The following is a 25,103-nucleotide window of genomic DNA, read 5'->3' on the forward strand; positions in this document are numbered from 1 at the left end:
TGTATGCAAAATCATATTCTGAGTCATATCCAGAAATCAGCATTCAGGGTTCTCCTCTTTATCTGTCAGCTCTTATGTTTTTTTCAGGCCTCTATTTTGCCATGTTTTAGAGCCTTAGATAGACTTGGGGATTGATGAATACTGTTTATCCACAGCTTGGCACATTGGACTGTTAGAAGTCTTTGTATTAATGGTAACCCACTCTCCCCACACCAAAATAAGTTTCCTTGATTGTAGTTGAGAGCAACACAAATCTAATGGTTACAAACATAAATATTTAGAAGATGGTTTTACAACATGACCACTTAGAGAAACCAACAATGAGAGGTTCCCTCCAAGGTCCTTAGCACCTTCTCAAAACATGGGCTTTTGGCCAGGTTTACAGTAGCAGGCATGAAATCTTTCCTGTGGTGTGGGCCCTTTATCCAATTGGAAAGCAATTCATTACCTTCACAACCATCATGCCACTATTTCACCAGCAGGCTCATCTTGCTGGTAAGTAATAGTAGCATTCAAGCTCCTGTTCTAGGTAAGACTATTGATGAAGTTTTTGGGTTTTTTTTTTGTTTGTTTGTTTGATTTTGTTTTTCCACAGCAGCCTACCCAGAACCTCTGGCTCTATATAAGTGAACCATCAGAGAGAGAGTTTTCTAGTTAATTGAGGCTAATTTCTTTATGCCTTGTATCCAAAGTAAATGGTGTCTTCAGCAATAGGGTTTTACCATCTATTTATACTAGGCAACCAAGAGCAATAGCAATTTTTATTTTAGGTGCTCATAGGTTCTCCCTGATCAGTCACAAGGAGCAAGGTGTCCTGGCACTGACACTGAAATTCTCATTTAAAACATTCTCATGTTCTGCTTACATGTCTCCTGTAAGCAGAACACTCATGTAAGGGACTTTTATTTAAACTCAAACACATAAATACATGCATATATATATAGTCATAGTGTTTTTTATTACCCTACAGAGTAGTGGATTTCCATAGGAGTTCTTTATATATTCTTAGTTTTGACTAATATGCTCCATGAATTTTGTTTCATCTTGAGACCTCGTCTCACTACGTAGCTCAGTCTAGCCTAGAACTCAGAAAGCATGCCTTAGTTTCCTGGTTGCTAGAATTACAAATGAGTGCCAATATAGAGTCTTATTTATCATTTTATTTGCTGCATTTACACCATTACCAAGTTCAAAAAATATATTTATTGAGTTATTTTTCTGAGCCTTCCTATTCATTCTTTCCTGAGCATTTTGTTGTTTAAGTCCAAAGTCACAAATTTTTCACCTAGGTAACCAAGCTTACTCATTCCTATAGTGCGTATTTATGATACACAAATAGTCGTGGCTCAATCAAAAGTGTGAAGGAAAACTCAGAAATGTATTCTCCTTACAGTGTAATGAAGGATGAAAACTGAGTGATTTGAGAAAAATGAAAGGACAAAGTGTGAAGAATCCCCAACTTACTGTGCAGTGGGATATAGCCCACATATTGGCATTCTGAAATAATTTCTACCAGGTAATGGCCTAAATGTATGCTTAAGCCTAGAAACTACAATCATCTTGTCTTTTTATCAAAAGTTTTCATCTCATGTGTCTTTCCAGAGTATATAGGCTTGCAGAATTTTCCAGTTAGGCAACTGCTCAGAAGATGTAAACTCAGTCTTGCCTATGGGCTCAGTAGTTGGCCATGCTGCCTCAGGCTGTAGGCATGAATAGCGCCTCTCACTGGCAGCATGGTCTTTGGCCCATTCCTTTAAAGCTTCAACAGATTCCTAGGCCCATCTAAGCTAGCACGGGGCTACTAGTTTTGGTGCTATTCTTCCTGATACCCTCTAAAACACTTTCTCCCTTATTTTGTCCATCATTTTTACTCATCCTGTGCTGATTATTTTCAATTACGTAAGTACAGCACTTTGCACAAATTGCATGATTTGCTTTGTCCTTCACAATCATTATTCCGCTAAATCAATTCAGTACATATGTGTGCAACATTTGTAATTTCCTTGGCGTTTTCAACATTTTATTTTTACTATCTGATTTCTAGCCTTTTCTAAGTGTATGCTTTTTCTTACTATCATTTTCAATGATTTCAGTGCCTCTGTCCTTAATGGAAATGGGGTTTTGTTCATTCACTACCTCAGAAGTGAGCAAAGGTACAGAGAACAGGTGATAGACCTGTGTGCCCTTTAGCATCAGCTTAGCACCAGGGTGCTCACTGAAACTGTGAATTCACAATCACTCCTTCCCCCGCACACTGATATATACAGTTGGTATCTTCAGTGGTCAGAAGAAGAAAGAAAGAAATTTTCTCAGAGGCTAACATTCAGACCCCACTCTCCAGTCTCTTTTACCTTGTATCTCCCCAGTTACTAAAAGCCTACTACTTTTGCAGTTCAAAAATAGAATTGCCAGTTAAAATACAGACGGGCCACTTACCTAAATTTGAATTTTAGATAAGCACTTCATAAATAAATTTTAGTGTAAATATATTGGAGTTATTATATAGGAAACACTTATGAAAAGATTGCTCATTATTGAACTGAAAAAAATTAGATTTACAAGTATATTTTTTTGAGGCAGGGTTTCAAAGCTATAGGACTGGCTATCCTAGAACTCACTATGTAGGGCAGGCTGTCCTTGAATTCAGGACAATCCATTGGTCTTAGCCTCCTGAATGCTAGGATTAAAGATGTGCACCATCCCAGCTAGTTCTATATTTTTATTCATTACATCTTGCATCCATACTTAAAGCAGAATTCTGCAATACATGCCTAAATGTTCCACAAGTTATATGGTCTTTATCACCAGTATCAGAAGATCAGGTAGGATTAAAACATTCATTATAAAAGGGAGTCTTTCTTGAAGAGTGAAGAGTATGAGGAGAACCTCTAGAGATTTGATGAGAGTATGAGTAACATGGATGAGAAATGGGTGAAAGGAGTCACAATGTAGGTTGGGGCAGAAAACTGCAGGGCGTCTACCTGGGCATGGCTTCTATAGAGAAGCCAGGAGTTGGAAGGTCTGTGACTGGCAAATACAAAGTAGTGGTTTATATTTTCATATGATCAAAGACTAGGGCAGGGAAGGGGAGTACCAGGCAGGAGAGGTTGTGCAATGTGGTCATTAGAAGAGTTGTCTTTCCTTGAAAGTAGGTGGTATCAGACAATATAGAATCATTAAGACCTGTGTGAGAAAGTGAATAACTGAGAAAAGTCAGCCAATACAAAATCAAAGGTGATTTGTGTGTCTTAAGCCTGGTCACTGGTGGTGTCATTACCAGAAAAACAAACAAAAACAAAAACAAAAACAAAAAAAAAAGAATTTATGAGGGGAAAAAAACTGTCCAACAAAATGAGAATGACATTTTTTTTTTAAATAAGATGGCAAATGTGAGATGTCATTCCATGGTGCAGGTAATTGTATCCAGCAAAGAGGAAGAAGATGTGGGCATGGGTGGGTCTTCAGAGAAGATTGACAGATGCTTGCCTGAGACTGGACAGGACCAAGGGTTAGTTGGCACTGTCTGTATGTGAGTGATTAGCCCATTAGAGAAACTGAAGGGGGAAAGGGACCAATAATGGAATGTTGTAGCCTGCACTTACAAGTAGGAGAAAACAGTGAGGGGCAGGTGAGAAAAGCAGGGAATCAAGGCCTTGGATAGCTTTGTCTCACTGCAGAGCCATGGTAAGGACAGAAATGCTCACTGCTGATGAAGTGAAAGATGGGCTTCAAAACAGACCAGGGCTGTGGGTGGGTATATACATGAAAGCATAAGAGCAATGACGTGATAAGGCAGAAGAACTTGGTTTCAAAAGTTATCACAAAGCCCGCCTATCAGCTAGGCAAATGTGATAAAGGAAGCCAAGTAAATTCTGATAAGGAGCTGTGGATTTGATATGTTCCCTTTTGAAAAACTAGAAAATATGAACAAGAATAGCTCGTATAGAGCCTTTAGGGTAAAGAATGAAAAAGAAAAGAGAATGATGGACATCTGCACTCATTTCCCTGCAAAGACTCATGGTCCTATGCACTGGTTACTTAAGGAAAAGTAACTGGAGGAAAAAAATTTTTCTTGCATAGTGCAATTATTTGCACTCCTAAAGCTTTTTCTAGTCTGGCAAATGAGTGTTGTTTCTACAAAATAATAATAATAATAATAATAATAATAATAATAAAGAAATAACTAGTCCAGTGACTATAACCATGCATTAAAAGATGCTTATAGTATTACAAGCAAAGAGCTGAGAACTCAAGAGAAGAAAGATCAGAGGTGTGCCTCTGAGAAGCTGGTTGGAGTGAGCTGATGGAGGGATTTGCAGAGAGGTGTTTAGAGGAACCAGACTACACCATGGGCAGGAGGCAAATTGCCACTGCGGGGGAAGACCTGGAAAATGCAAGGCTAAAGGAATATACATAAGGCCATGTCCCCCTGGAAGCAGGAAGGAATGAAGTCAGAGCAGGCCTGACTCCGGGAACTAGGAAGGGGAAAAGAAAATGTATACCCGAACAGAGATGTTTTGAGGTGTACAGGAGTTCATCTAGTTCATCTAGTCTGGCCTCTGTGTTCTCAAGGAAGATAGACGAGAATTAGGGGTCTTAGAAAAAGGGAAAGACTGCAGAGTGGCTGTTGCAGAGATTGCAACAGATGATTGCAAAATCATCTGGCCCAGATGATTTTGGGCCAGAAGCCATGAGTAACATGATGCTTGAGCTGCAAGGAAGAACATGAGGAGCTTGCACAGCCTCTGATTTCCAGTGCTAGCCAGCAGCGGTATGCCTGCCTCTAGTCTAGCAGAGCAGGATCACTTGGGTGCTGTTATAGAAGAGATGTGAGAAACACAGGAATCAGGGTTTACATTTAGAGACTGAAAGTTACTCTATGCTCAGACCTGGGATTTGCTGTTTTCTAATTATGAAGTCTTTGGCCAAGTCACTGTGTGTAAAGAAGGAAATAAAATCCCTGCTCAGATTTTTGTTTGAAGATTAAACTGAAATCATATATGCAGCTTTTAGAGACCTGAGGACAGGGTTAGTGCTAGTTTCTGAGTAGTCCTTTCTGTCTAGAGCAGTGTTTCTCAACCTCTCTGGTGGTTCCGTATCAGGAATCCTACATATCTGATATTTACAACTCGTAACAGCAAAATGAACAAACATAATTCTATGGTTTGGGTCAGCACAACATGAGGAACTGTATTAAAGGGTCGCAACGTTGGGAAGGTTGAGAACCACCGATCTTGAGGCAGGCAGGCAGTGTGATTAGGACAGAAGTGAGCAGGTGGCAGGCAAGACCAAGGTCCTGACGCTGGAGACAGACCACATGAATTCATTCTCTGCTCTACCGTTCACTGATCACGAGGCTTGGAGCAAGCAAGTTATCATCTTCTTTCCTTTATTTATACACCTAAGTGAGGACACTTCGTTATACCGCCTTCATTATAATGAAAATCAGCAGCTATTAAAGCAAGAACGAGGTCTTCAAAAGGAGAAAACTTGAAAAGTGAAGACATTGATTAGAGGTTACGAAGTCAAGACTTGCCAAGGATTACAAAGGGTGACTGATATTGAATACCATGGTTGATCATAGCTGACCACTTTGAAGCTATTTTCTGACAAGTTAAAGGAAATTCTCACTGCCTCTTGGTAATAGCAAGGATAAGCAACCCCACAAAGTAACTTGTGGAATATTCCAGTAGGTCTATGAGCCAGCTGCTCACAGATGACTGAAGCGGCTTCCTGGGCTGGCAGGTGGTTGTCTTTCTGTGGGATTCTGCCTCAGCAGTTGGCGCCTCTGTTTTTCGTTTGTGTTGCTTCTCCCTGGCTTCTCCTTTTGAATATCTTTTTTAATGTGGATTCCTTAGCAGTTCACCGCCTCTTCCATTAGCAATTCAGGTTTGTTTGCTGTATTTTCTACTTCGGAAATGTTGGTCATCATAGGACACCCACTAGGAGATGACACAGAACACCATGGTTAAAAAGGTACTCACCATGCTGCTGTATTAATTCTTTGTAGCTCCAGACGTGAGGATAGGTGCCAGTCTGCTCCATGTTAAATATGATGTATGTCCAATTTGCAACATGTGAATTGAGTTAATGTTCCATCGGCAAGAAGAATTGATATGCCTTTCCATTGGGGGTCTGGGAAATATGGGGCAAATCAAGTAAACAGCTGTGGCTTGAATCATATTGATTACTACAAATGATTAGAGAGGGCTGTCATTCATAAAGCTATCAACTTTGTTAAGATGAAGGGGCCTTGAAAGGTCAGTTAGTCATTTCCAGCCAATTCTGCTTAAAAAAAAAAAAAACTAAAACAAAATAATTGCAGACTGTTACAACGTCCTGCTGGTTTTTAGAGACTTTCTGAAAGGAGATTTCACAATCTACCTCAGAAATATAGATTTTTTTTAACAACGCTCATTGTAGAAAAGGTCATTTTAATATCCAACCAGACACCCAATTTCTCTAATAAAGGGCCATATCTTTTCTTTCTGTCCCTGTTAGATAAGGCAGAAGACTCAGTGTACTAGTTCCCCTATATGGACAGTCATTGAGTACCTACTGTGGGGCCTTACCTCTTCTAGGAGCAATCCTTATGCATCCCATTAATAAGACGTAAACGCTGCCCTTTCTCTCCACAGCCCTGTTTCTCATTCCCTATTTCTCTTTGGACATTCCTCTGTGAGGGCTTTTCACTCCATACATACATCCCTCCCTGCTATCTTTGGGACTTGGAAATAACAGGTTTCTCAGTGCGGTATTTTGGTTGTTTTTTGATTTGTCTATAGAGGTAGATTATACATTGCTCCCCCCTGCCTTGGATATACTGGAGCCTTCCACACTCTGCCTAAAGTGTTAGTGACCTTTAGTAAAAGGAAGGTAAGATTAGGAAGACAGGAAAGGAAGCATAATGCGAGAGTATGCAAAGCCTTGCTTACAAAACAGAAAGGTATGGTATTGTCATATGCCCACAAAGGCAGAGTAGCACTGCTCAAGCCAGTGCTTTCATTCAGAATCCCTTTGAGCCAACAAATCAGGAATTCCATGCCTGTGAGAAGACTAATTGTTATAACCCACATGTACATATAGAAATGGAAAGAATATTCTTGAAGCAGAGAATCACACCCCAAATCTGGTTTATTTAATATTTTGCTTCTTCCGATTGAGAACAGGCAAGCAAGCAATACATAGGTCTGCACAGTGATTAGCAAGGTTCTATGGGAAACTAGAAACCATACTGCTGTGAGGAGTTTAACCCATTCAGATAATTACCAATAAAAAGTAGAGCCCAAAATGCATTTGGGGAACCACAAGTCCTATAAGTTCTAAAGCTCATGGGAAGGAAGAGTTAGCTGAACCACGTAAGACAGAGTCACCTCAGAGAGAGGGGACATAGGCTGGCACTTGGCAGGTGGGTAGATACATATGGACAGATACTGGTGGAGGCCTAGGTATTATACTGACTACTGTGCAGGGCCTTTTGCTAGCAGCACAAGTCAGTCAAGTACAGTTGAATGTAGGATGTGCAGTGATAGGCCAGGAACAAAGGCACAGGAGTGGATGTGGAGGCAGCTACAGGTCCTGCAAAGTGGCTGTGCTAATGCTGTGCAATCATGCATGCCAGCAGCTCCCCTAAAAGGAATGGCTACTTCCCCCTAGCCAAGCCAGTGCCCTCTCCATGAGTGTGCCTTTGACTACATATACTTGCATGAGGTGATTCTGCATGGCACTGTGGGAGTGTACCTGTAACACACACACACACACACACACACACACACACACACACACACACTGCTCTTTCTACTTCTAGCCAGCAGAGAAAACATGGAACTAAACCTTTGGTCCTTGTGAGCTCAGTCTTCAACTTGCACAGAAAAGAATCTCTATTAAGCTATCCAGAAATCTGTAGGGAATGCCACTCTGCTCTTGGAAATATTAGAAGCAGTTGCCAGAGGGTGAAAAATAAGACACAGCACAAGCAGGTAGATAGAGAAGAGAATACAAGAATAAAGAGAAAGAAGGAAGTACAAAGGTTCAACTTTCGAAGAACCTGAGCTGTGGGTAAGGATATCAGGTTAGAACTCTCGAGATACAAAATATGGCTTTGAGTAGTTATGCTGTCAAGGCTGAACCTGTAATACCAGGCTTCTATCACTGTCTGGGTTTTTACTGTGTGAACTCTATGCAAACTCATGACAAAGTTGGCCCTCAACAAATGTTTTTCCAGAACTGATGGAACTATTAGATCCTGAACTTTGAGACTCCTAGATTATTCTTGTTAAATAAGTGCCACTTTGTTCTTCTTTCTATAGGAATCCTGTCCTAGTAGCTGCTAGCCACAACAGAATAAACTTCATAGGGGCCAGTGCTCATCCGCAAGTTTAACTGCCTTCGGTCCCCATGCTAGATAAAGTCCCGCTAGCCAATGTTTTTAAGAATTTTTTTTTTATTTTTTATTATGTCTACATGTGTGTCTGTGTTGGTTTGTGGATGTGAGTGCAGGTTCTCAGGGGCAAGAGGTGGATATCAGATGCCCCAGAACTGGAGTTGCAGGCAGCTGGCTGTGAGCTGCCCTTACAGGTATTAGAAACAAACCTTCAGGTCCTCTGCAAGAGTATTCCTAAGCATTGAGCAGTCTCTCTGCTCCTTCCACTCACTTAAAATATTTTTCATTTAATATTTCATTCTTGTAACTTAAGCCAGATGATTCTGCAGATTTTCTTGATGGAGGAAATGTGACAGGCCATACCTAACATTAATCTAAAGGGAAAGGGTGTGGAACGGTGGCGATGATTCTGGTTACTGAAATATCAAGTACCAAAATGGGAATCTGGGAGGGGTGGGCAATTTTTCCTTGCCTCTCTGTTTTGTCTCCCCGTGCTAATGTCCTCTGATTTCCGTTTTGAGTTTAAGCATTTTACGTTGGTAACCCCACTCCCTATTCTGCCGCCCCTTGCTTCCATCCTTCAGGTTTCTGTGCTTGGGGCTCTAAGAATGTCTTTGTCTCTGCTTTACAAAGCCAGCTGAGGAGCAGCTGCAGTCAGCACATAGGCTGGCTGCTTCCCTGCACCTGCTCCTTTGCTAAGGAGATGTGTTTCCCCGGAAGTACCTTGTCAATGTTGGTGTCATCAGTCTGCAAATCCCAAGGAAGAAAAAGAGCTGATTGGTCTCAATCCAAAGTCTCTGTGCCTGGTGCCCTGGTGTGATGTATCTGCTGTGCTCAGTGTGCTCTCTGCCCTGGGTAGCCCTCTTCCCTGCAAGGAGACACGGGCATGGGAGCATAAGCAGGTTGGTGAACACCTCCTCGTTCCTCCAGAACCCAGGCAGGCATGAAGAGTCTGCAGTGGAGAAGTGGTTGGTGATAGCGGAAGGTCTGCCAGCCCTCACTGGACCATCCTGGAATTAGAACTAAGCTCTATGTCATAGCCTGTCCCATGGCACACCTTCATGATGCTCAGCTTATTAAGTATGTCTGCAGAACTTCCGACCTCTCAGCTCTGACTCCTTTGATAGCTGTCCTCCTCTTTGCACATTATTTTTCTGTGTTTGCTGCACTATGGCTGATTTGGTTCTGCTTGATCTCCTTACTCACTCTTTAATTTGGTAACACCTTATTTTATGGCCCACTAACTTTTTTGAAAATAAATTCACTCTATACTTGTGTGGCTACCTTTACCCATTTGATAAATGTAATTTAAGGGTGTGGGAAATGCATAGTAAGTGTTATGCAATTACGAGATAAATATATGATGTGTTTCTTTTATCCCCTCAGCCCAATACTGGGTGACAGAATAATTATTTTAGACCCATTAGATGTACTTGCCACAATATCTGTTGGAAAATTAATTGTGTAGTTAGTTCTTGTCACCTTCCTTTCCACACACTTTAATATGACACCTCTTTTAGGATTACCTTATTTCAGATAATTCTCCTATGTTAAGTTATAATAGCCATTATCAATCTGCTTCTGGGATGAGCCACACCCGATATGTTACTGGAAAAGAATGGGAATTCAGCTGCAGCAAATCCTGGGGGTTGGGGAAACAGCCACATCCTAAAAGTAAACTAACGTTTTTATTTTTGCTTTGCCCATGCATTCAATAGGATGGAGTAGGAGAGGTATGGGAGAAACAGCATGTGCCCTCTGAGAGAACAGTCCCCTAACAGTAAAGTGTTAGAGTCTAGCATTGACTTGGTATCAGAAAACATTTACCATGGACACAAGAGCCTTTGGCAACCAAAATATTCATGTTTCACATAAAAATTGCTCTCATTATGATTGCATATGCTAACCAATGTTACTACTGTGCTCTGACTCTGAATATTTGTATCAAAGTTAACAAATTTTTAAACCCTGTTCTTTTCTCTTTTAACTCACAGACCATGTTAGCGTCCTACCCTAGAGAGCTTTGTGCATGTACCCCAGGCCCCACATGAGCTCAGAATCCACCCTTTACTTTGTCGTTTGTGTGAGTCTGTTTTCCCTAAAATATAAAAATGCTTTTCAGGTAACTATGACTTCTTCAAATAAGTTAAGGAGCTGTTTTTCTTACTAGAAAAAAAAAAGAATGTTATGTTCTGTGCAAAACTGATCCTCTGAAAGTCTATTATATGGTAAGCTACCTTAATGCAGCTATATTTGACTAGCCTTGCTCTGATTTATACAAGGGATTTTATAAACTCGACGGTAGTGTGAATGAGAGTCTAACTTGTAGCTAGCTTCCTGTGTGGTTTCCTCTGAGCAGTAGGTTCCACACTCTTAACAGCATATCATGTCATGTCCTGGGGTGGCTCTATGCCTTGAGCCCATGTTAGCTACTTAGGACCTCTCTTGTGTCTTTCAGGCATTGAAAATGCCAGCGACATTGCTTTGTACTCGGGCTTGGGTGCAGCCGTCGTAGCTGTTGCTGTCCTGGTCATTGGCGTTACCCTCTACAGAAGGAGCCACAGCGACTACGGCGTGGACGTCATTGACTCTTCTGCATTGACAGGTGGCTTCCAGACCTTCAACTTCAAAACAGTTCGTCAAGGTCAGCGGCATAGGTCCCCCAACACCTCATCCTCAGGACCATTGGCTGCACTCACACAAGTGTCCCCATGTTCTTGACCTTGTGTGAGTAGCTCTTGGTACTGGGAGCCGCTACCAAATTGTTTCCATTCACCAAATTTGATAAAATGATCTTTTTGTTCCTCAGCAACTGTGAGGATGTATGGATCTCAATTCATTAGTGACAACATTTCAGTGAATCTTTGATATAGAGCACTCAATGACACCCCGTCTCTCAAATTATCCAACTTTATCTTTGAAGAAACATGATTTAAGTTTCTATGTTTAATTTTCCTGTCTAAAATACTGAATAATAAAACCTGAGGACACAGCCATAGACCACAACTTCATATACAGTTTTATTACATTGTTTTTTTAAATTTCTTCTATTTCAAATAAGTGAAAAGGTTTTAGAATATATCTGAGGGATCAGTTAAATGGGGAAAGAATGAAACTCCAGACTAAATTACTTTGTGACTAATCTTTTGTTGTGGGGGAAGAAACATTTTTCATGTCAATGCACAGTCATGCTCTTTTTCAAAACAGAGAGAGTCATTTAATTTTCTATTATGAACCAAACCTATTCCTGAATACGAGGTGGGGATGAGACACATTTGGTTTTACTTTTAGCCAAGAAGAAATTGTCTCTTTTCAAAGGATGACATTTTCCACCTTGACCCTCATTATCCGTATTGTCCCCTTTATTTCTAGTTATTGTACAGATATCACCTATTGTAAGTGTTGAGCAGTTTCTGTGCTTGCATCTATTGGGTAGACAGGCTGCTGAAGTAGAAACCCAAACCTGCTAAAACAAGCAACTGAGACATGACTAGGAGAGATTGGCTTTTCCCCTTGGCTTTTACTCTTGGGCACCTAAGTGTTAAGCCACTGTTGTAAAGCCAGTATTATGTACAAGTTCACCTGCTTTAAAGTCAGTTATATTAGAGTATGAAACCATTATGAGACAAAACAGTTATTCTGAGTCACCATTTCACAACTATAAAATGGGAATGTTAGCATCCTCCTCATCATGTTCTTGTGAAGATGAATTTGCCTAGAATAACACGGGGAAGCCCTTGGCATTTGGGAAGAGCTCATATTCTGAATATAGCTCTAGATGATCACGTGTTCTCTGATCATGAGATGTCAGCACGCTCTGTAGAGCACCAAGCAACAAATATGAGAGATAGGCAGTTGTCTGGCCTGAAAAAGTTTGGGGAACAGTGATTTGCATCAATTGGACACATCTCATGGAGGAATGTCTCAAGATCAGTGCATTGTTTAAAACAATCATCTTATCAGACCACCTGACCATTCTGTTTATTTGGGGGCTAAAAATCACATAAATCTCACGATAGAAGACAAAGACCTTTTTGTTAACTGCTGCTCTTCTCATATCCATTGACAATGAACCTCATTTTTATAGACTGTGATGTTGACCTCCACTATCTTCATGATGATATCTTCATGAGCAACATGTCCGGCACCCCAGGCAGGAGAACAACAAGAATGTTAAACGGAATGTCTCCCTAGTTCTCTTTCTGTAAACAAATCGTAATTAAATAGCCCCAAAGAAAAGAAACTTACAGGCTTATTTGGGTTACATTTGCAGATGACAATCCATCACAACTGGGATGCCAAGGTCAGAATCTGAAGCTGTTAGTCACATCCAGAGTCTATAGCAGAGAAAAAAGAATGCCTGTGTTCTTACTTGTGTCAGCCCACTTTCTGTCTGACACAGGTCAAGGGAACAATCCTGCTCTAGTGAGCAGGTTCTTCACACATCAGTTATCATGATCAAAACAGTTCCCCACAGACATGCTCACGGGTCAGTCTGATCTTAACTATCCTCACTGAGACTTTCTTTCTTTTCAGGTGATTCAATATTGTGCCAAGTTGGCAGTTAAATTAAAACTAACCATCCCAAGTATAGGCATGGTAGAATACTTGCTCAGCATGTATAAAGCCCTAGATTCAATGACTAGCACTGCAAATCTGATAGATAAGAAGATAGAAGAGAGGGATGGAAAGAACACAAAAACTCAGGCATACAGAAAGGATACCATGCTTAGGATAAATGAGGAAAATGGTTTTTTTCTTTAATAGAAAATATAGAGGTAACCAAAGGGGGGGGTGTGTGACTGGCCAAAATCAGGCTACAATCAAGTGAGTAGCAAACATTTTTCTTTTTAAAATTCATTTTAATTAATTAATTTTTTTTCACTTTACATCCCAATAGTAGCTCTTCCCTCCTCTCCTCCAGGTCCACCCTCCATTCCTCTTCCACCCTTCCTACACCCCCTATTCCTCAGATATGGGGGTCCTCACCACCGAGCCCTACCCCCCAACCACATACCCACTCACCCCAGCTGATTAAGTCACATCAGAACTGAGTGAGTCCTCTTCCCCTGTGGCCCAGAAAGGTGACCCTGCCAGCGGGGAGTAGTCAGAAAGCAGGCAACAGACTCCATGTCAGAGACAGCCCCTACTGCCCTTTCTAGAGGACCACATGAGGCTTGAGCTTCCCATCTGCTATATCTGTGTAAGGGGTCTATGTCCAGTCTATGCATAGTCCTTGGTTGGTGCTTCAGTCTCCACAAGCCCTTCTGGTTAGTTTTGGCTTTATTAGTGTTCTTGCAGAGTTCCTGGCACCTCCAGTTTCTTCCATCCTTCCTCTCACTTTTCTACAGGACTTTCTTTGCTTCACCCAATGTTTGGGGCTGAGTCTCAGCATCTGCTTTGATCCACTGCTGGGTGGAGCCTCTCAGAGGGCAGCTATGCTAGGCTAGTGTCTGTGAGCATTGCAGAATATCTTTAATAGTGTCAGGGGTTGGCAGCCAAAATTTTCAACTATAGACTTGTACATGTGAATATGTGTCTGTTTGTGTGTTTTCTCCACCTTTCTCTCTTCTCTGCCTCTCTGTATCTTTTTCTGTCTCTATCTCTGTTTCTCTCTCTCTCTCTCTCTCTCTCTCTCTCTCTCTCTGTGTGTGTGTGTGTGTGTGTGTGTGTGTGTGTATGTGTCTGGTGATAGGACCCAGAATTTCACATAGACTAGGCAAGTTTTCTACCATTGTGCCACACTTCTGTAAATACTTCTGTAACCAGTTATTTTCCATGTCTGTGCTGTCTAAGTTTCAGAAATAATTTTCCCTCTAAGCAAGGAGGGTCTTTTAAAACTAACCAAAGATAAAATTTCAAAAGGTGGGTGTTTGTGATCAAATAGCCAGGAGATTTAGGGATGTGAGTTTTGAAGTCTCCAAGGAAACTGTTGTTTCAAACGGTTTTCAAATGTGTTGTGTTCTGTAGTCCCACTTTTTCCTTGGGAAGAGCACAGACAAGAGCAAGGTCATCATCTATTGAACTCAGCATGGTTCTGTTAAAAAAAAAAAAAAGACTACTTGATGGTGGCTGATCTCAGCACAACAACCCTAAAATGGAAAAGGGGCATCATCAAAGAGCCATTAGAGATGCATTATCTCATCCTATTTGTTTATTTTCTCTCTGATTCTTGGTTCTTAGCACATTCCAAACAAGGGGTAGGAAAAGCCTAGGTGATAGATACCTTCTTGGCACTGTTACAAATTAGGAAAATAGAAAAATGATAGAGACTAATACAGTACAGCCTAGAACTGAAACATTTTCAAAACTACCATATTTGAAACATTTTTTGGTGAGGTCCCAAATGGAAATTGTTTAATAAGGTTTGGGTTTCAATTTGAGCTGTCGTATTGACGAACTGATATGGGTGGGAGGCTGGGGGGTGAAGGTTATTCTTTTATTTACTAATAAATGAGATTACTTCATCACGAGAAAATATCACAGCATTTTTAATATTTGTGTTGGGAAAAAAGATGATGAACCCAACAGATGACTAAAGCACCGGTTTCTCCTGTTTTCATGAATATTGTTTTGTTCATTTGTTGTAAGCCAGAAACGTCACCTTTCTGAGATGCTCCACACGTACAATCGAAGCCACTTTCTGCTGAAGCATTCCTTCCTTCATGGAGTGACATCTGTGATGTTCAAGGATATCGGTTTCTCAGACATAGAGTCATAAAGTCCCTGAACTATTTGCTCCAAAGCATATTTGCTCCCTTAGCTCCAGGAGTTGCTCGACATTCCACAAGGAATCTTCCACAGCCTCTGTGGGCTCTGGCAAGCAGCACTGGGAGTCACTATACTGTAGCTTCCCTTGCTATTTAAAAGGAACAGATGTTATCTTGCTCCAAACTGCAATGCAAAACATCTTTCTTGATTCTTTTTTTTTTTTTTTTTACCTTTTCTATGACAGTTAAAATAATCTCACAAACACTACCTGAGGTGGTTGCCCTAACCTAGTATCAGAAATGCTTGTTTTGAAAAGGAGGCATGTAAAGAGCTCTGGATGTGGAGGCCTGGGCACATGGCATATTGAAAATGACCTGGAAGGCCAGAGGTCCCCATTCCCAGGCACTGGTGTGGCTCCACCCTGTTTAGTTGGGACAGCTAATGCCACCCAGAACCCCCAATGCCCAGGCAGGCTATTCTCTTGTTAATAGAGGCAATTGCAGAAGGGGTAATTGAGGTGTCATTTAGTGTCTGAGTGACAGATCAATTTTGTCTTACCAGGAAATTCTCTACTCCTGAATCCTGCCATGCAGCCAGACCTGACAGTGAGCCGGACATACAGCGGTCCCATCTGTCTGCAGGATCCGCTGGACAAGGAGCTCATGACAGAGTCCTCACTCTTCAACCCTCTATCTGACATCAAAGTCAAAGTCCAGAGCTCATTCATGGTTTCCTTAGGAGTGCCCGAGAGAGCTGAGTACCATGGCAAGAATCACTCGGGGACTTTCCCTCATGGCAACAACCGCGGCTTTAGTACAATACATCCGAGAAACAAAACGCCATACATCCAAAATCTGTCATCACTGCCAACGAGGACAGAGCTGAGGACGACTGGTGTCTTTGGCCATTTAGGGGGGCGCTTAGTAATGCCAAATACAGGTGGGTGGTAAGTGTGTGTTTGCATATTTTCCTTGTTTGTGCAGCCCCAGCCTATCCTGACTGCAGGGACAGAAGACCATGTTTGACTCTGTTGGTAGCCATCTTTTCTGAGTATAAGTAGTATAAGTATGCTCATGGATTTAAGACCCTTTGGGATATATTACCTAGAGCATGGTAAAAATAAAAGGAACACAATTCTTTCCTACAACTGACAAGTGCCATGTTTATCCAAAGCACATTTATGCACTGAAAAATAATTTAGCACTAGGACAGTCACACTTCTCATTCTCCTGCCTATGAGCCCTCTCCATGCCAGTCACTCTTGAAAATTTGATTGGTTATTTTAAAATTATTATTTTAAAATTATTATTACCTTGGTTCTTGGCAAATAATGATGATGAATTATTTCATTGTTGATTTTTAAAATTCAAACATTAGTTCCTGGTCCAGGTTTAAAACACAGCTATGTATGTATATTCCTCTAAGTATGTGTATTTCTCCTTTGCATCTTAAGAGAAGAAATTTTCTAGATATTTGTACTGGATATTTCAGATCACTGGCATAGATCACTTTCAAAATGGCATTCTAGTTATACACTGATATCAGGGTTGCTGCCTGAGACCGGAGTAGAGGGAAATTGGTTGGTTTCTTTTCTGAATCCTAAGCCATGGGAGCTACATAGTATGGTGAGTCTCATGGTGTATCTCGATGGCTGAGAGGGTCAGGACCAATGATATGGCATGTTCTTACATAGAAACTGAGTATCAAGCCAGTGTTCAAGGAGTGGAGGTGAACAGGATTTCATCTCATAAAATGGAATCTGTGACAGGATCGGTCTCAGACTTACCTTACCTGCCCAGTACTTGAAACTGAACTCTTATTCTGATAGATGTTCTCTTCTTCTTTCCCAGATTAGCTGTGTCCTCTAACACACAGTTTTAAAATATATCTTATTTCTGAAAAAGTAGTCTTAGCTACAGCTCTAATAATGATGGTGGTCTCTAATCTTCTTTGTCAGCATTTTAGGGCACATTAGGATTCTTGTTTCCGATATGTTTGGGCATCCCATCTGAGTATTGATATATGATGTCATTCTAATTTGTGGCTCTAGAGCATTACTGACCAATAGGATGCTTATTGTAGAAGGAAATAGCCGGGCCATATTTATCGTATGTGTTTGTAAAGATGGAACGTGCCAACCTCGTCCTGCCAAAAACTAGGATGTGAAATCAAAGTCAGACGCAGCCACTGTTAGCATGCCTTTGTCTTAGCTCTTTATCTTCATTGATTAGGGAGTACATGTATAGGGTGCATATGTGTCTATGTTTGCATAAATTGAGCTAATGCCAAGACCAAATCATTCTTTGCCCTTATGGGCTTAGTTTCCATTACAGGAAACATGGAAATGAAAACCAGGATGGAAGAGAGATGTTTCTTTTACTTTGCCTCTCTCTTGAGAAACACTCATGTTGAAAACTAAAACTCTGATAGCTTATCGGTGATTCCCACCCAGTTCCACCATGAATGGGATGTTTTCAAATCTCCTGACAAGAACTGCAGGACAAGATTGAAGCAGTACATTGCAAACGAGTTTTAGGAAAAATAAGTGTGGGAAATTGAAATGTGCACCTTGTTATTTGCAGGGCATATATGCAAACTATGCCCTGAGGAACTAAAGTGTACAAAAAGCATGCCACAGAAATTAGATTGCTCTAATGCCATCTATCCCGAATTGCCAGGTGGAGCACTCCGGAAATCATTTATTATGCAAAATATGAAAGTAGAAACTCAGACAGGTGATTCTATTGTTATATCAAATGAAAAAAAGCTGTCAGAGCAAGCAGGTGGAATTGGGGAGCTGCATTTTTTTTTAAATCAGAGATAACTGGTGAATGACAACTTGCAAATGGAGACTTCTTCAAGGGATCATATGAATAAACCCTTCCAGCTGTGTTTTCACAATCTGCAACTTGCCACCAACATGCTAACGTTCCCTGCTCTACAACCCTTGTCCTTGTGATTAACTCTTATCAGCCTCCATGTGCAATGTATGTTTGGGTAGAAAGTATATATAAAGGTTAATATAAGGAATGATTGAAAGAGAGTGAAAAAATATAAAGAGCCACTGAATGAGCTTCTTGATTCAGGTTGAATTTAGAAATAGCGTGAATAATGCTTCAGTCTAAACCTAGGGAATTATGCTTACTTGAAGGAATTGGGACATGATAAGCTTCACAAATAGCCCCAGAAAATGATGCTCTATACAAGACAAAGTAACTCAGAGCCTGGTCTTATACTAAGAATTTTGAATCCTTTGCATACATTTTCATACTTGTGTTTATTCTGTGTCAGGCACTGTGTTAAGTGTCATTAATGTAAACTGGCACAGTTGCCTGATTGTCTACTGAGCTTCTACAAATAAGTCTTCATAGGGATCCTGAAGAAGAAGCAACAGAGATTCAAATTCCAAACTAAGATAAGGCAAAATATGAAACCCTTGAATATCCCAGGTTACCACATGTGTTCAGGAAGGGCTACTTACAATGGAAAACATGCCATTTGGCATTTACAGTTAAGGAACAATAGGAAATGGAGGAGACATCTGATTGGAGGCACCCAAGCATGTCAATTACAGTTATACTACTAGTGATGTGAAGGGGCAGCCTGTAAATGCATCTCCTTACTGAAAAGCTGTGAACAGGATTTTAACTTGCCCCATTCTTAGTTCTAGTGAAAGATACTGATGATTATTAGCGTGTTACTGAATAATGATGTAAACGTGAATCACAAATACCTTGGTTCACAATAAGTCTCACATCCCTGACCTGTAGCTGCTAACACAGAGAGAGAAGAACAGGTGCGCTTGTCAACAGCAACCTGCAAGCTTCATCTGCAATTATCTGTAACAATAGGAAGAAAGGTGAAAGCTGCATTATTCAAAACATAGGAGGAGGCCCAGAGATTTTATTTTGTGTGACTCTCTTACTATTTTGCTAGTTAATTTTTTATATATAAACAGAAATCACATTAAAGAGACTCCAGGCTTTTTCCAGATATCTCTCTTTGTCCAAAGTAAAGTGTTTTCCTCATAGCCATAAGTAGGAAATAGGGGACATTTCAGATGCAGTGGTGTGGCTTCATGACACAGGCATGGGTACGGTTAAGTCACTGTCATTTCTTAACTCTTCCCAACTGCTGTTTGTAAATTTAAAGTCATATCAATTGCAGAACAACCTACAATACTTCAAAACTTGTCAGATTTGTTTTATTTTTCTTAATTTCTTTGAAAAAATGCAGCAATTCACAAATTACGTTTCTTAACTCACTTTCGCATGTACCTGGTAAAACAATTTCCTTCCAGGTTCGAGGAAAGTGTCAGTTACCCATCTTCCCTGGCACCTTCTCCACAAGTGAGAACAAGCTATATAACTGTATTTTTCAATTTGGGAGAACATTAATTGATAAAGTCATATGTTCTTGGATAGTACCTGGCCTTAGGATAGCCAGTCTTTTAAGAGAACTGAATGATGCTGGCAAGATTTGAGATAAAACTGAGCACTGAATATGCTCATTTTGCACCTGATAGAGAGCAAGCTTTTCCCCTGTGGTTTTTAGAGCTCTTTTTGGTATTTATACATCAAAAATTGTCAGGGGAAAGTCTTTTGTGCAAGCATGTATAAGGTGCCCAAATAGCATGCTGCGAAATAATTGGCTATCTCCACATGACCTATTGTCTTTTTCTGTCTTAGGGGTGAGTCTACTCATACCACATGGGGCCATCCCAGAGGAGAACTCTTGGGAGATTTACATGTCAATCAACCAAGGTGAACCCAGGTAAGAGACAGAAGAGGCTAGCATATTAACCGTACCTTGACTATCCAGTGGAACTTCCGCAGAAAATCTGAATTTATAGTTCCAGTGAGACAAGGAGGTCTGAGGATGAGGCAGTGACTACAAAGGGAGTTCAGACCTGCAGTTACATCTTAAGATTATTGGAATCTAAGCAGGCAGCACCACGTGGGAAACAGTGAGCTAGCAGTCAGATGCATAAGCAGGAACTGCGCTTAAACTGCCCCACATTCCCCCCTGCAAAACAAAATTAAATTACCTTTGCAGGCGCTGTTCGGTGTGAGGCACTGTGTGCAGTCATCACATGATGAAATCATTACTCTTCAGGCTCTGCGGAAGATCTGCCCCACACAGGCTGGAAGTCAGTTTTCCCGATGATTTTCCTAAGTGGAAAAAAAAAAAAAAAAAGTCTTCTATAGCTTTCAGTTCTGACAGATTTCAGCAGCATTAAATTCAATTACACGAGCAAATACAAATCTTGTCACATATTCTTTTTAATGAAAGTAGCTGGTTATTTTCTTAGTGCAACTACACTATTTGTAGAAATATTGCTTTCTTCCACACAAGATAAAGCTAGCTTCTCTTTAGAAAGCAATTTGTCTTATAAACTGGAAACATACCTCTGGCATTTTTAGTCATCACAACTTGGTTATTTTAAAATATATTTTCTGTTGTTGTTGTATTTGTTGTTGTTGTTGTGAATATGGAATTCATGAAAGAAAAAAAAAAAACACTGGGAAGAAAAAGAATCCAAAAAACAGATGATTGAAACAGATTTTGATAGTGATTTATATGGAAGAATTTGTGGGTACCCAGTGATTCTAACTAGCAGTTCTATGGAGCTTAAGAAGAATGGAAGACAGTCTTCTGCTAGCTGGTTATAGGTAAGGCTCTCGGAGGATTTACATATAGCTGTGCTACAATGGGCACTTTAGCCCATCCTCAGTTGTGTAGAGAATGGCTCTTTCCTACACCTCCCTAAAGGTGCAACGTCTTAAGTAACTCCAGCTGGCAGATGTTGGTAACAGAGAGGTTAAGTTTGTTTTGGCATGTGGTACCAGGCACTGAACACAGGTACTCAAAAATGCTAGTCAAGTGCTGAACCAGTGAGCTATATCCCCCATGCAAAGAACAGAACACACTTTGAAGAGACGCTGCACCATCTTGGGTAAGATAGTCACTTAGATGAAACATTGGAGTTCTTGCATGAAGGATACCTCTTTTTTTATCCTTAGATTTTTTTTTTAAAGATACCTGTTTGAGGTTGAGGTTCTTGTTACCTACCTGTATGTCTTCAAATTCATAATCCTGCAAAAGTCACAGGTGATCAACCATCAGCATTCACAGAGGATTGCTTCCAGGACTTTACAAGGACACCAACATCCCAAGATGCCCACATCCCTTATATAAAGCAACACACTACGTGCATTTACCCTATGCACATTCCCCAACGTGCTTTAAATCACCTCTAGACTACTGATAATTCCTGATACTATGTTGTTCTGAGAGTAAAACTCTGCCCATGCTCAGTACAAAAGGAATATTTTTTGATCTGAAGTTGACTGTCTACAAATGTGGAACCAGATGACACCAAGTGCGTTCTGCTAAGTTAGAACGAGACAACCCTCCCTGAGTCATGGCCTCCTGCCAACTCTGACTTCCACATCTTCTCCCTTCATTGTAATGGACCTTTCAAGTCTGTAAGCAGCTTCTTTCCCTCAAACAGATCCTTCTACCTCATTATATGAGAGCCTGCCTAGGGCTACTTCCCATTTTTCCAAGACACTTAATTTACACCTTACCTCTGTCTCTGTCTCTTTCTAGAAGCTGCCCCTTCTTAAGAGGTCAGAAGAAATGTGCCAACAGGCATCAAGTAAATGGGGCCTCACATAAATGCTAAAAGAATATATCAGAAAGGAATGATTACACAGGGCAGACTGCAATTTTAGATAAGAGACACTACCTATGGACTTACAGGGTCTAATAACCTTGAAAGACAGGTTGGCCTAACGAGGTCACTCCATGAGCCACGTTGTTCTCTTTAAATTCTTTGCTAACCACCTGGACTTGTCCTCTGGTATCTAGACTATGTGCTTTTTGCTGCTGTCTAGGGAGGAAGATCCAGACAGGAGCCATTTCTCTAAGGTTTGATATCTGGGATCTTTGTATTTTTCTATTTATTGAACTGTGGATGGTAAGCGGCACACATTCTCTATGTTCCTTTCAACTTGCTGTAACCTGATGATGTGTCCTGTGTCCTGATAGAGTGGTCACTCTAGGCTGCAGGCCCTTCTACTTCCTTTGTAATCCTTACTCCCCTTTGAGTGACACCAAACTATATGCAAAATGCTAAAAATGACAAATGCCTCTCTGCTCCCTTTTTTGGTCTGTTTGTTTGTTAAGCTGGGATAAATTTTTCTGTCTAAGCCAAGAAGCTGCTTTAGATCTGTGTTCTTTAGCTTTTAATCTTCTGACTAATCAGGAAAAGGCCATTGTAGTGTCTTCCTTTGTAATATCACTTGAAAACCCATTTTCATTTTATGCCATCTGTCAGTGTAAACTTGCCTCTAAATCTAGCACATAGCAAGGGTATACTGCCCCGTTTCAATTCATCCCATATTTTTGGGGGGTGGGGCGGTCGGGGCTCAGAATTGTTGATTCCACTTCCCCACACAGAACACAGCAGGATCTTAAGAATTTCTTTGTGCTATATTTAGATTCGTGTCTACCATGCCTTTCTCCTTATCATGTATGCATTTCTATCATCCCTCTTTAAGCATCATCCCCAATGTAGCAGGGTAATGGTTCAGGACAACTCTAACATGATTAATCAGAGCTTTCTGCCCAATTTCTGAAGCTGTGTAGAAGCAATTGAGGACACAAAAAAGCCCTTCTATTTAAGGACTTTCACATGGCTCTGCTTTCATGCTTTGTGTGTTGTGGTTCATGCACATATTTGTGTTGGTTCATGTGCATGCTTGTGTAGGTTTATGGTTTCAGAGGTAGCATGTGCCAGGTGGCTGCAACAATGGCTAAGAGCTCACATATTAAACTGCAAGCCAAGGCAGACAGAGCACTGGGAATACTGGGAGGATTTTGAAGTCCAAAGCCTGCCTGCTTCTGCTTCCCCACCCCCCATGCCCGGTGATACATGGTGACATACCTTCTCCAATGAAGACACACCTCCTAATTCTTCCCCAACAATTCCATCAACTGGGGGACCAAGCATTCAAAGATAGGTGCCTATGGTGACTTTCTCATTCAAACCACAACAGCCCTTGGAAGGTTTTAGCGTTGGGACATTTCTGATTGGGGGTTTTCATGTTAGCGGTATTCACTGTGTACCATTGCAGTAAAGAGAGCCATAGAAATAAAAAGCATAGGTCCTTAATGCATTGTAAGGGCAGACTTAGAGACAAGCAGGCAGCAAAGGTAGGGGGAGAGTACTTTCTGGAGACGTCTGTCATCTGAGTGCTGTCTTAGAAGAAGAGAGAAGGATCTTAGCTATCTCTCTCTCTCTAGAGAAATTTCCTGAGGGCTGTGCATGGAAGGATATGTGTGTGAGGGGGAAGTCCTAATGAGTGGCTAGCTCTCCAGGTTTGTCCCTGGTGAGGTCACTCTGAGGTCAGAGCACTGTTTGAAATGGCTTTCTTCCAACTGTGCTGCAGCCTGGCTACAGATGGGGGGAAAGAACTTCATGTGCTTTCCCATTCACAAAACAGAACAGGAACTAGAGTGGTCCCTAGGAAGTGAATGTTATCTGTAGAGGAGCTTCCAAGGAGATTTGCTGATGAGAAGCCTCTGATTTCTGGATGGAAGCTGCACATCACCTGGCCCCCATGCTCTGTGCACATGGTGGCTCCAGCAGTAATCCTCAAAGAAGCTCAGCTCAGCTTCTAAAGTTTCAACCAGTACATTTGGGTTTAGGATTTTGATTTGTTTTGTTTTCCATTTCCTTAGATATCATTGGTGGGTGAGGGATTTCATCCTTTACCTAATAACCAAGTCCTTTTATAAAATTTAAATTCGTAAATCCAAATAAAAGAATTCCATGTCATGCCCCTTTCGGCCATCCTACAGTAAGAACATTGCAAGTTACCCTGGCCCCTCCTCCTTGCCCAGCCCTCTCTGAAGCTTGTTCCACTCATGGCTAGAGAGTAGAGAACTGGACCAGAAAATTATTATGGGGAGCTTTCTTCTGAAAAGCAATAAAATGAAATCAAAGGCAAACATCCATTTCTTTTTCCAATTATACTGTCATGTGGATATCCCAGACCAAATGCTTAGACCAGCATCGGAAATGTAAGTGATCTTGCTGACGGCTTTACAAAGGGACACATATTTTGACATTTAGGCTCAGCACAGACGGGACATTTCAACCATTTTGTTTTCCAGGGTGTTTTTTTTTTTCTTTGCATTTGTTTGTTTATTTTATGTCAAATGATGTAGTCTACCTGATATGGTACAAAGATTGGGAAGGTAGAAAACTAGGTCATATGAAACAACTTTTAGAAAGATACATAGAGAGTGGGTGTTAGTTTTATATAGCAGAGTGTGAAATAACATCAAGTGCTAGGAAGGCAGAAGGAGCTCTGGAAGATGGACTTTCTTTCCCAAGATGAGCTTCTATCATTCTGTCAACAGCCTTATATGGGTTTGATTTCACAGTAGCCACACACACATACCAATACACACACACACACACTCATGTGCTTGCAGGCACACACATAACTACATTTATAAATACATGGATATGCCTCCTCCTAGATCATGTTTTACAAAGCATGTACTGAAAAATGTCTTTAGCCTTCTTTGGCATGACCTTAATTTTATAAGGGTAAAAAGAAAATATGAACGTATTTTATCAATGAGATTAAAAGAGAGACCAGCTGGCCTTTTACAGAAATGGAGGTTTATGACATGATATGTTTGTAGTAAAATATGTTTGTGTCCAATATTTGAAGCCCTTCCCTTAGAAGAGCCTCCCACCCCAGCACAAGACTAAACCGTACATCATTCTGTGCCCTCATCTTCTCAGCAGATAAGAAAGTCTTAATCCCAGATTACTACAACTAGTACAGTAGTCCCCATCTGATCTTAGCCTCTTGAGTCAGGCTAAGAGCACTTGTCATTTACTGACCCTGATGCCAGGTGGCTGGTCAGAATGCTGATGCTGCTGATGCTGAGAAAGAAGTCTGTCAAAGTGCTGATCTAGCAACTA

The 25,103-nt window shown here is 40.9% G+C and overlaps 1 protein-coding gene across 4 annotated transcripts in view; it reads left to right on the forward strand.

Moving 5' to 3' along the window:
* The window catches only part of Unc5d (unc-5 netrin receptor D), a 543,514-nt gene that overhangs the window by 462,856 nt on the left and 55,555 nt on the right, over nt 1-25,103 (forward strand). For all 4 annotated transcript variants that reach the window (XM_055593498.1, XM_055593499.1, XM_055593500.1 and 1 more), the window contains 3 exons: nt 10,842-11,027; nt 15,656-16,033; nt 19,783-19,867. In XM_055593498.1, the coding sequence (XP_055449473.1) occupies nt 10,842-11,027; nt 15,656-16,033; nt 19,783-19,867 (649 nt within the window). The remainder of the gene's footprint in view (nt 1-10,841; nt 11,028-15,655; nt 16,034-19,782; nt 19,868-25,103) is intronic.

The sequence above is a fragment of the Psammomys obesus genome, unplaced genomic scaffold, assembly GCF_907164565.1.
Source record: "Psammomys obesus unplaced genomic scaffold, mPsaObe1.curated_primary_1811, whole genome shotgun sequence".
Lineage (NCBI taxonomy): Eukaryota > Metazoa > Chordata > Mammalia > Rodentia > Muridae > Psammomys > Psammomys obesus.